This window comes from Carlito syrichta, unplaced genomic scaffold (assembly GCF_000164805.1).
Source record: "Carlito syrichta isolate Samal-C Ts95f unplaced genomic scaffold, Tarsius_syrichta-2.0.1 Scaffold302435, whole genome shotgun sequence".
Taxonomy (NCBI): domain Eukaryota; kingdom Metazoa; phylum Chordata; class Mammalia; order Primates; family Tarsiidae; genus Carlito; species Carlito syrichta.
In genome coordinates, this window is record NW_007246531.1 from 55,257 (window position 1) to 68,604 (window position 13,348).

Genomic DNA, 13,348 nt, shown 5'->3' on the forward strand with positions numbered 1-13,348 from the left:
GGGCGTGGTAGCGTACGCCTGTAGTTCCAGCTACTTGGAAGGCTGAGGTGGAAGGATCGCTGGAGCCCAGCAGGTCGAGGCTGCAGTGACCAGGAGTGGCCATTGCACTCTAGTCTGGGGGACAGAGTGAGACACCAACTCAAAAAAAAAATATATATATATATATGTACTGTATAGTGTATCGTAGTACAGTACCTTTATTTCAAGCCAGGGTGTCCAGAAACAAGTGCAAAGTCAGCAGTGACATAACTGGTAGAGTACCGTAAGGCTAAAAATGTTTTTTAAAAATTTTTTGTGTTTGTTTTTAATGCATTATTTGTGTGAAAAGTATTACAAAGCTATTACAATAGAGTATTGCATAACTGATTGTGCTAGTTGGTTACCTAGGCTAACTTTGTAGGACTTAAGAACAAATTGGACTTATGAATGTGCTCTCAGAATTGAACTCGTATGTAGGGTACTTACTGTATATACAAAACTTTTAAAACTTAAAAACATATACAAAAACATGAAAATATCTCACATTTAAGTCTAGTAGAAACACCTTTAGAAAATTTGAAGATTGTTTAATTTTTTAAGAGTACAAGCAAGTTCTGAGAAAGTGCCTTCCTAAAGTTCATACAGGATCCAAACTCCTGTTCTGAGTTCAGGGCCAGTCCAACCCATTAGACCTTTCTGATTTGTTTTTAATAACCATGAATTTGGCAACTTTTTAATGACTGATATGCTGATAAAGCACTTTTGGCCTCATTTCTGTCTTCTAATCCAATTTACAAGTTTCATTTTCATACAATGAAAGTTGTTTCCTTAATTCCTTTAGGACTTAAAAATAGTACATATAAATTATGAAACATAATTTACTCTAAACATACCTTGGGTTTTGCCATAATTAAGCTGTAATTTTTATTTAAAGAAAATCTCTTTTTCTCTGAGTACAAGAACTTTGTACACTATACAAGATGGGCATAGCATAAGACCCACTGTTTCATATTTTCTGGGTGCACTGGGATGTAAATGAGGACATGCTTTCTAAGACCTCAGAAATGAAATAATTATGGGAGAAGTAATCAGAAAGCTAAAATAATCCAGCATTATCTAATGACAATATATTTCCACACTGCTATACCTTTATGCATATATTTATAATAGGAGATAAAATTAAAACTTTGAAACATGAAAATACACAATTAAAGAAAAGGACCAAATTCTCTATTTTTTATTCCAAATAAAATTAGTGGAGACTTAAAATATAAGCCCCAGATCACCTAGGTGTACAAAGATAATACAAAGCTACATATTTTTCAGTGTAGCTTTACACTGGGATCATTTGGAGAGACTGAAGATAGTGTACCTACTGATATCCTGAGACAGAAGCAAATTTAACTCATGGATAAAATATGTAACGCAGATGAAATTATGAATTTAAATTTTTGGCTAGATAATCACATTTTATTTTATTTTATTATTTCATTTTTATTTTTTGAATTGGAGTCTCACTGTCGCCCAGACTGGAGTGCAGTGGCCGCTCCTGGCCACCACAGCCTCGACCTGCCGGCTCCTGCGATCCTTCCGCCTCAGACTTCCAAATAGCTGGAACTACAGGCGTGTGCTACCATGCCCGGCTAATTTTTTGATTTTATTGTAGAGATGAAGTCTCGCCTGCCCAGGCAGGTCTCGAACCCGTGGGCTCAGGCAATCCACTCACCTCAGCCTCCCAAAGGCTCGGGATTACAGGCTGAGCCACCGAGCCCGGCTTGATAATCACATTTTAATATGTCTTTACTACAATTCAAGAATGGAAACCAACATTGAGACGTTTTATTGAATTTAATTGTTATATTCAACACATGCTTCTTAACAAACCTGTGTTTTTTTCAGTCTGATCATAATAAGAGAGTTGAATAATTTGGAGACATAATCTAATTTTTCTCTAGTAGCACTAGAACTTACCTACTGGTCTTGTGAAGGAGTTGTGAAGTAATTCTAAGAGGGAAGTTTATAACACTAAATGACTACATTAAGAGAAAATAAAGATCTTAAGTAAACAACCTAACTTTATACCTCAAGGAACAAAGTTGCTTTTTTTCTAGCAAAAGCAACTTAGTCCTAACGTTAGCAGAAGGAAGAAAAAAATAAAGATTGCAGCAGAAATAAAATAGAGCCTGGAAAAACATTAGAAAAGATCAATAAATACAAGAGTTGACTTTTTGAAAAGATACACAGAATTAGCAAATCTTTAGCTAGACTAAGAAAAAAAAGACTAAAAAAGATTTTAAAAAACAGGAATGAAAGAGGAGACATGAGAACTGATACAACAGAAATGCAAACAATTATAAGACTACTATGAACAATTATATGCCAACAAATTGGATAATGTAGAAGAAATAGATAAATTCCTGAAAACATACAAATCTACCAAGACTGAATCATGAAGGAACAGAAAATCTGAGCAGACTCAAAATGAGTAAGAAGATTGAAACAGTTATAAAAATCCCCCCTAGAAAGAAAAGCCCAGGACTGAATAGTTTTGTTGGTGAATTCTGCCACACATTTAAAGAAGAATTATCCCAATTTTTAAAACTCTTTAGAAAACTTAAAGAGGAGGGAACACTTCCAAACTCATTTTATGAGGTTAGCATTATCATGATACCAAAGTTAGATAAGGGCACTACATTAAAAAATACACACACACACACACACACACACACACACACACATAGTAAACACATGTAAAAACCCATAACAAAATGCTAACATACCAAATTTAAAAAGATATAAAAAAGATCATACATCATGATCAAGTAGGAATTATCCTTCAGATGCAAGAAGGATTCAACATAAGCAAATCAATAATTGTGATAAACTACATTTACAGATTAAAAAAGTCATATGATCATCTTAATAGGTGCCAAAAAATTTTTTAACAAAATTCAACATTCTTTCATGACTAATCTCTCAGTGAATTAGGTATAAAGTAAATGTACCTCAACACAATAAAGACCATAAGTGACAAACTCTCAGCTAACATCATACTCAGTTGTGTAACACCAAAAGCTTTTCTTCTAACATCAGGAGCAAGATAATAATGCCCACCCTCACCACTTTTATTCAATATAGTGCTACAAGTTTTAGATAGGGGAATTAGGCAAAAGAATGATGTAAAAGACATCCAAACTGGAATGAAAGAAGTTAATTTTTTTCTGTTTGCCTATGATAGGATCTTTTATATAGGAAACTAAAGATTCCATTAAAAACTGCTAGAACGAATGCATTCAGTAAGGAGGCAGTATACAAAAACCAACATTTAAAAATCATAACTTTTCTATGCAATAACAAGAAACTAGCTGAAAAATAAACTAAGTAAACAGTACCTCTTACAATTAGCATATTAAAATACCTAGAATAAATTGAACCAAGGAGGTGAAAGACCTGTACACTGAAAACTACAAAACATTGATGTAAGAATTTGAGGAAGAAACAAATAAATACAAATAAATCCTCTGTTTATAGACTGGAAGAATTAATATTGTGAAAATATCTTGTACTTCTCAATATGACTTACAAATTCAATGTAATTTCTGTCAAAATATCAGTGACATTTTCACAGAAATATATTTTTAAAATCCTAAAATTTGTATGAACTCACCAAGACCCAGGATAACCAAATAAATCTTGAGCAACATCGTACCGCCTGACATCAAACTATACTACAATATGATAGAAATCAACACATCATGATACATGCATTAAAAGTGACATACAGACCAACAAAATGGAACAGGTAGCCCAGAAATAAATTGATGCACTTACAGCCAGTTGATCTTTGACAAAGATTGCAAAAACACAGAATGGGGAAAAGACAGTCTCTTTAATATACAAATATTGGTGAAACTGTATAACCACATCAAGAAAAACAAAACTAGATAATTATCTCACACATATTAAGAAAATCAACTCAAAATGAATTAAAGACTTAAAGACCTGAATCTCTAAAACGACTGAAAGGAAGCACAGGGAAAAGGCTTCTTGACATTGTCTGACTTTTTGGGGTATATAAATCCCAAAGCACCAACAACAAAAGCAAAAAATAGTTTATTGGAATTGCATCAAACTAAAAAGTTTCTGTACAGCAAAGGAAATAATCAACAGAGTAAAAAGACAACCTATGGAATGAGAGAAAATATCTGCAAACCATACATCTGCAAAGGGCTTAATATTTAAGATACATAAGGAATTGAAACAAGTCAATAATATAAAAACAACCAACCTATGTAAAAAATGGGAAGAATATTTAAAAAGCCATTTCTCAAAGAAATACATGCAAATGACCAACTGGTATATAAAAAATGCTAGCACCACTCATCATCAAGTGTAAATTAAGACTGCAATGAGATATCACCTCACACCTGTTAAAAATAGCTGTTATCAAAAAGACAAAAAGATAAGAGCTGGTGAGGCTATATAAAAAGGGGAATTGTTGGTAGGGATACAAATTACTAAACTCATTATGGAAAACACTATGTAGGTTCCTCAAAAAATAAATAAATAAAACTCATATCCAACAATCCTACTACTGAGTATATATCAAAAGGACATAAAATTAGTATGTTGCAGATATATTTGCACTCTCATGTTCATTGAAGCATTATTCACAATAATAAGACATGTAATCAATTTAAGTATCTATTGACATTAAACAATAAAGAAAATATGATGTGTGTGTTAAAATACTATTCAGTCTTTAAAAAGAGGGAAATTATCTCATTTGTGACAACATAGATGAACCTGGAGGACATTACACTAAGTGAAATAAGTCAGGCCCAGAAAGACAAACCTCTTATGATTTCACTCATGTGTGAAATCTAAAAAAAACTGAATTCATAGACACAGAGTAGAATTGTTGCTATCAGAGACTGGAGGGAAAGTTGCCCAAAAGGTACAAAGGTTTAATTTTATGGGATGACTAAATTCTGGAGGTCTATTATACAGAATGGTAAGTGTAGTTAATAGTAACTAATTATGTACTTTAAAATTGCTAAGAGAATAGATGTTACATGGACTCATCACAAAAAACTAATAAAAATGTGAGGTGATGGTATGTCGATTAACTTGATTTAATTGTTTCACAATGTATACATATATTAAAACTTTACACTGTATTACAGATATATATATAATTTTTATTCATCAATTGTACCTTAGTAAAGCTAAGCGAAAGGAAAGAACTATCTTGAAAAAATAGCAATGGGAGACATAACATCAGTTTTCCTGCTAAAAACGAATCTTTCATCAGCCACATTGCAAAGTAAAAACCAAGAGATTCTAATCCAATATACCAAAATATCAGCCCCCCCATTCAAATTATATCAAGGAAAATATTTGAAATGTAGATTTAAGTGCACTATCATTAACTATGTGCTGTCAATAAAGAAAATAAGATTATTTAGTTTATCAAGCAGGAAAATAAAACATTTGAAAGCACTAATGTTTTTGAAAGATGCATAAATACAATACATACTGGGTTTAGAAGGATTGTGAGAAAAAGTTCACCTCCTCTGATACTTTTATCCAGTTCTTGTGGTCCTCCTGGATACTCTTTGTAGAAAATAGTGTGAGTGAACAACCCACAGGTCTGTCGAGGGAGGACCTGAGGAAAAGAGGGAGGAAACACCACATTAACAAGATTTAATTAAGAACTTTACTATCTTATGAATTCAGTGTCTGGCAATTATCATTTCCTATTTAAGTTTCTTGGTTGCTGGGGTCAAAATCCCAATGTAGTCAGAAGCTGATGTTGGTGTCATTATGTAAATATCAAGAGAGTTGCCAAAAGAAAGCTATAAGAAATAAGTTAAAGAATTTTCACTGAGCTCTGTAAATCTGACCTACCACCTGTGTCATGTTAAATAATTAGCGAGGAAAAAAAAGTCTCCTTATGGTTAGTTGAATTCCAAAGATGGACAGTTTTCAAGGTTGCATTTTTTCAAACTAGTAGGCTGTTCCTTCCCTGGTTTCTAAAAACTAGTCCTGCATTGTACAGGTACTCAGGTTCTGGGATTCAGAACAATCAGTTTTCATCACCTCCTCCACATTAGTTTTGTTTTTTGCTATACTGAATTTAAATTTAAAATTTAATGAATTTAAATTTTCTCACAGTAGTAGACAAATAATTGCTTCTAGTATATTTTATGGTTATTTCTTTGGTAAATATGAAAGTTTAACAAATAAAGCAAATATGAAATTTTACTTAAAATTCTATTTAAATAAGTAGTTAAATGAAAACTACTTATAATCTAAAGGAAAAACACATTTAATTGCACAACGTAGTTATGTTTTTAAAAATCTGTTGCTTAGTTATTTTACTAGTTTATACTAAACTCAAGGTAAGTGAACGCATGTAATAGTGGTTGAAAAGAATGTTTTAATTTCATAGTATGTTAAATGGTCATGCACCCTAATAAAAGGAACTGGGTGCTTTCACTTTGATTTGAAATTACATGAGTAATTCTGTTTATACCTCCTGGATTTCTATGGACATCAATGTCATTATTTGCATTTTCAATTTTTTAAAATCTGAGGCATTTTAGATCCAATTTACTATAAGATGAAGTTTCATTATTATTGAATATTGAGTACTGGCTTTGAATAGTTGTTTGTGCATTTTTTGCACTTGTAAATAGTGATTATATTATTATATTACAAAATATTATTATATTACACATTATTATATTACAAATAATGAGTTAGGAAGGTGTAAATATTTAAATGAATGAGAAAAGTTTATAAACCATTGTTCTAGTTCTGGCAACTAATTATGAAAACATGATCTAACTCACTGGAAGTGAGGGTGGATGTTTTAAATTAAGCTATTTCAAAGTGAATGATAAAATTTTTATTCTGATGAATGATTGTAAATTTCTATGAAAAATCCACTTGGTTTTATTCTTATTTATAGAAACTGATGTGTCAATATTATAACAGATTATCATTTTTTCAATTAATGTATCTAAAAGGATAACATATATCTCTCTTTCTAGAGTATGTAAGAAAAAAATTTTTTAAAAAGAGTATTATCCTTAGATACTTTTGAATGTCTGAAAGCCGAAATAAACTAAGTGGGTAAACTTAACTTTCAGATGCTATTTGTTCCATTCTGTCTGTTAATAGTGTAGCAGTTTGAGAGAGTTTTCCTGACCCAGAGATCTTTACTCTGCCTGTAAAACTCTCAGTAAAACCACCCAACCAAATAGATACTGAGAAATTCCCCAGCAGAAATTACAGAACCTACAAGGAAAATTTCAGTGATGAAGCTGCTGTGGATAATCTATATGAAACTCATTTCCATTAGTTCCAGCTTGTCTTTGACTCACCAAAGCCACTCTACAGTTTAGGAGCAAGCTTAGAGCCAAACAATGTGTTAATGTGTGACCAGTTACTACGGTGTGTTAGGAATTTCTAATACTAATAGAAAAGAGATTTGAAGTCATATCCTTAGAGGTAATGACCCTCTGTGTTTATTCCACATGGCGATATTAAGATTCGACAATATATACAACCATATGTGCTCACCATGATGCTATTGTGAATGAAGCCCCTTCTGTACCGTGCTGGCTTCAGATGTGGATACTCTTCAGTGCTGGTGACCTGAATACCCCAGACCTTCTTCCAAGCTGTGTACAGCTGAATATGAACTGGATAAACTCCCGAGTGATGTGGGGCCACAGCATAGCCCATGTTGATTGGTATTCCATGTTCCTAAATGAAAGCCAGAACATCATAATAGGGTGTGGTCAATTAATTCAATTAACGTTGTTTCTACAAACATCTACTAAAAATATACTGAATTCTGTGAAAAGTGTGAGGAAAAAACTCGCAGGGTAGAGATTTTATCTTTCAGTAGCTCATAATCTCATCGAACACTGATGGCACAATAGACATAGTAATTATTTGGGGTATGTGGTGTGTGGGTGAGATTAATTCAAAATTTTGAATACAAAAAATTGGGGGAGAAGATTGGAAGTGAATCTGGCCCTTCTTAGATAGATACAGAATGCCCAAAGATGGAGAATAGAAGAGCACAGTGTGTATGTGCATTTGTGTGTGTCTGTGTCTGTGTGTATCTGTGGTGTTGAAGAAAATCAGAAAGGTAAATTATAAAGTGATGAACATTTACAGTTAAACTGAGGGATTTGGAATGAATTCTCTTTAAGTAGTGTAGATCAAAAGGCTCCCTGATTATGGAGAATCTAGATCTGCTCCGGTTTTTAAATAGAAGAATCTCTCTGATAATATGTTAAAATGAACTGTGAGAAGGGAGGGAATGACTCAAGGCCAGGCAATAGGAAACTATTTCTATGGTACGGATTAGGTTTTGATGGTGCCTAAATTAAATTTTGGTTACCAGATTAAAAGGGAATTAACACCATGCAATATCCCATGATGTTTTAGATACAGAGGGTAAAGGAAAGGTAGAAGTTAAGAATCTCCCCTTGGTTTTGAACCTTGGCAACTCAATTTATTTTTATAAAGCATACACTTTACTATGAGATGCTTTCTATGGGTGAATTGTCAACTCTAAAGAAAAAACAAGTATAAATTTCAAACAAGAATATAAAAAAAAGTCAAAGAATGGTATTATATTGCTAGGTACATAAAATGGATCTGTAGTTTTCTAATTTCTGCTTCTTTATATGTCTCCCTTTAAATGCTTATCTGCTTTATAAAGACCCCTTGTAGGATTGAATCTCATCTATTGGGGTTATAAATGACAATGTACAGTCATATATGAAAGCTGATTGAATCAATAAACAGAACACAAAAGTGTTGTCTTGACAATTGCCATTTATATTTTCTATTACAAGGTACACAGCATAGGAAAAGGATTCAGTCCGTTACAATAAGCAAACAGTGAATGGATCACATATCTACAACGCCTAAGTCATATGCCACACTCAGCTCTGAAGATAGATGCTAAATATTTCACATCTTCATCATTCTTCCTTTCATGTAATGACCCTCATTGTATAGCCAAATTCACCTCTCTTTTTCCAAGACTATGTGTGTTTTCTAACATTTATTACAGTAAATGACTCTGTAGAAAGACTGAATTATGAAATCAATGCTGTAAAATGAGCTGGAGTCTTTTGTGAAGCACTAGGGAAAATTCATTTCTTAGTGTGTGCAAAAGAAAAATACTTCTTCCAGGAGCTTGCATTTTCAATACAAGGCAAGGTTGGAAAAGTCTGGTAACAAAAATACTTGAGAACTACCAGAGGATGCAGACAAAAATTGTTACTCTGACACATCACTAGGAGACTTGTGCTGCAAAAAGCCTTAGTTCTCTCATCTCATACTGCCCAGGGAATGGCTGCAAAGTGTTTTGAGGATGAGCTATCATCCAGGAGCTAAGATGTTGCAAGCATTTGGATGCATTGGGTATGAGATAGAGATGAATTTCCACATGAAAGAACTCTAGAGTCAAGAGTGTTCAACCCCCTTTGTTTGGTAAATAGTATTTATATGACTATTGCCTACAGAAGTACTCCTGGTTCATAGAAAAATAATAAAAAATACATTATCCTCTTATTACTCTCTCAAGTGATTCATACTGAGGTTTTATGTCTTGTCACATAATCTGAAGAATGACAAAATCAACAGTGTGAAAATCCTAATAGTCTTTTCTAATAGCTTTGTAAGTTCTTATTTTGTATTAATGTATAATATTTTGTTCTAAATCTGGGGACTAGAATGCTAGATAAGTATGTGAGTGTCCTGAAAACAAAGAGATGAAAATAAAATCAGCAAAAGGAATTAAAATATCAAACTGGATATTCTCAGGAAAAAAAAAAAAAGACATTTCACTTTTGACAGGTAGTAAAATGAATTGTAGATCTTTCATGGAAAAAAAAAACACAGAAGGTAAAAAGCAATTGATTTGTTGAGTAGAAAGGAAGGGGGAGTAAAAAGATTTTATTATGTTTATTGATTTCTGGGGGTTCAATGTTATACTGTTCATAAGGTCATCTTATCACACTGGCAACTGGAGCTCAATCAAAATAGTAAATCACACTAGATAATTATGAGTTTATGCTTTTTCACTCTAAATGATAACACAAAGTGAAAAGTAATTCCCTAGTAACTCTTTTTCTGTTACCAAGGGGCTTACTGAACTAGAAGCCTTCATTCTTTACTGTTCAGGACTTAAAACCCACTTCACAAAGATTTGGTCAACTAAAAAATGAACTAAGCATCACATTTATACAAGATTACAAAAACTGAAAAATTTGAAGAACTTTCCAATGTAAATGTAGGAAGCACTTGAAACTCTGTAGAAATAGACTTATAAAATGCAGAAAACAAATAAATTCAAATATAGCTGCTAGTATTTATCAGAAAGATATCTTTTATAGGAATCCTATATGATAATATGACATGCCACCAAAAAATTCACATGAGAATCTGACTTAAGTTAATTTTTCCATTTACATTAAATCCCAGTTGATTGAAGAATGAGATATTATGGTAATATACAGGCTATATTAAAGAAAATCAACTTTTTTCAAAACTTAGAATAGAATATTTTCAGCACTAAAACTCTAACAGCAACTGAAATGATATCATTTCATTTTTCTTTTTTTTATAATCAATATTTTTTATTATGATATTGTGGGGTACAGTTAAGGGTTAGGTATACAAATATGCTTCGTTCAGGCACCCTTGTTGATAAGAGGTGTCTCCCTGTCCCCAGACAGATATTTACTACCGTTAATCCCATCTCCCTTCCCCCCGCCATAGTTTCCCACCACTGTCAGTCATTTTCTTATAGTATTACATTGAATGTTCACGGTCCACTATATAAGTGAGAACATGTGATACTCAGATCTTTGTTTCTGTGAGAGATCACACAGCATTTCATTTTTCTTTGACTAGTTCTATGGATCAAATTTCCTGGCAATTGTTTAATACCTGATATTTATGAAAAGTCTTTACATTCATGTTGAATGTGATCCTTATAATAATTCTGTGAGAGGACTGGATGTTATTATAAAATGTAGAAGTGGAGACTTGGAGAAGATATATGACTTGTTCGGTACAAATGTCAAAGCTAGAATTATATACCCAAGGCCTCTAAATTCATAGTCTTTGCTTTTGCTTTTCCACTCAGTTGTTTCTACCCTAACTCTTCACCTCTCCACAGTATATGACTGAAAGTACTTTACTTTAAAAAGGGAATTGATTTTAACTGATACACATTTCTGAACCCAACTCTTTTCCATTATTTTTTTCTCCCTTCTTGGAATAGTTATAAGCCATAATCTACATTTCTTAAAGTCCTCTGAAGCTTTCATTTTCAATGAAAATGGGGTTCAGTCAATGAGAAGTATTCAAGACAAATTTCAGAGACAGAGTTTAAATTCTGGCAGCTCCTGCCTTGGTTGTTGGTATGTAAGATCTTGAAAACAAGAGATTTTCTGCAGCAGTATTTGATGCCCATCTGCAGGGCAGCAGCAGAAGCATATTGTTTCTGTCAGAGCTCCAATGGGCAGCCTCAGAAATGGCAGATCCCCTTGGGAGTCCCGTCCAGATCTATATGACTCTGAGAGTCCCCGCAGGAGAACAGCCTAAAATCTGCTCCATCAGCCCTTTCAAAGCAAAAATTCTCCTTGTTTAAACTAATTTAAGGTGGCTTTTGTTTCTAGCTTGGAAATCTGATGGATAGAACTAGTCTTTGCCCCTTTCTAGTAAGTGTAAAAGATTTAAGAGGTTCTAGTGGTTTAAGTTATAGGAAAACAGAGGAAGATCTTGGTAAAGCACTGCCCAATATTTATCCAATAAAACTGGTTGATATATGGCAAGCACATATTTGTCTAGGTTTATACTATTATGGTTTTTATATATTATTATTCACTCTTATGTATTGAATAGTCAGTGGGTACCATATAGAAAATAAATAGGTGACTACGGTCTACTTAAATAATAAATGCCAAATGCACATGGAAACCATTACATTCAACTACATTTGAAATAATTATTATGGAGTTTGTGACTTTTGCCAAGCATTTTGCTAAGTACCGGGGATACGATGGTTATAATATGACTTCCACCTTAATAAAATTTGAAAGTTGAAGACAACTGTGAAAGTCAATTAGATAGATGAATCATAATTCTTGTTGAGTTTTTAACCTGTGCTTTTGATTTTTAAAAATATTATTATTAACTTTTAGGCATTCTACTAGTGGGAAGAAAAATGACATTCTTGGTATAAACCTCTTCTCATCCAACTAACATTGCCTTAATATATATTAAAGTTAAAATAATAAATTTATATCTAAAGACTTGTAATTTTAATCTTTCTTAGAATTTTATGAGTAAATGCAATTAAATATAATAAATTGTGTCTAAGGAGCATTTGACAAGAATAGAATGTGGATAATTCCTGTGTGTTTCAGTAATAGTTCTAGTGATGTGGTTGCATGAACATGTTTTTGGTCCAGTGATGTTTTGTTGGTGAATTTTTCCCATGTCCATCCATAATCAAATGAAACTTAGTACTGATGCTTTCATGAATGATCTTTTCTTATGGTTTTTAAGTAACAGATAATAAGTGTGAAGTTTAGAATTAAAATAATTCCAAACAAGGTAATAATCTCATAAAATACTGAAAGGAATAAACTACTCCAGGTCAGTGGTTATTATGAAAAATAATAAATATCTCGAATCAGTTTGTTTTTGTTTTAAAGAGTAGATTTATACATATGACTCTGCTAAGAATTAGCTGAAAATAACAATCTTAGATCCCTTATATTTACCATGAAATTTATATTAAAATATGATTTGATTTTTATATTAATAAGCTAAAATCTTGAAAATAGAGCAAATAGGTATTGATTCATATATCTAAATATATATTGACATATATAAACGATTTTTAAATGGCGTATTTCCACTTTAATCTATGTCTGCATTTTTACCAACAGAATGTTCTTTAAAAACAATAACTATCCAATTCTCTCAATGGTTGCTTGTTGTGTTCAGTTTAAAGTCCAAAACATTTAACTTCGTCCTTTATTTTTTTTATTTTATTTTATTTTATTTTTTTGAGTTGGAGTCTCACTTTGTCGCCCAGACTGGAGTGCAGTGGCTGCTCCCGGCCACCGCAGCCTCGACCTGCCGGGCTCCAGCGATCCTTCCGCCTCAGCCTTCCGAGTAGCCAGAATTACAGGCATGCACTACCACGCCCAGTTGATTTTTTGATTTATTGTAGAGATGAGGTCTACACTGCCCAGGGGGGTCTCGAACCCTCGGGCTCAGGCAATCCACTCACCTCAACCTCCCAAAGGCGCGGGAT

The 13,348-nt window shown here is 32.9% G+C and overlaps 1 protein-coding gene across 1 annotated transcript in view; it reads right to left on the reverse strand.

Moving 5' to 3' along the window:
- Positions 1 to 13,348, reverse strand: part of LOC103259004 (bifunctional heparan sulfate N-deacetylase/N-sulfotransferase 4) — a 250,617-nt gene that overhangs the window by 38,451 nt on the left and 198,818 nt on the right. The window contains exons 5-6 of the mRNA XM_008056668.2: positions 7,570 to 7,755; positions 5,519 to 5,647 (exon numbers count right to left, since the gene is read on the reverse strand). Of these exons, the coding sequence (XP_008054859.2) occupies positions 5,519 to 5,647; positions 7,570 to 7,755 (315 nt within the window). The remainder of the gene's footprint in view (positions 1 to 5,518; positions 5,648 to 7,569; positions 7,756 to 13,348) is intronic.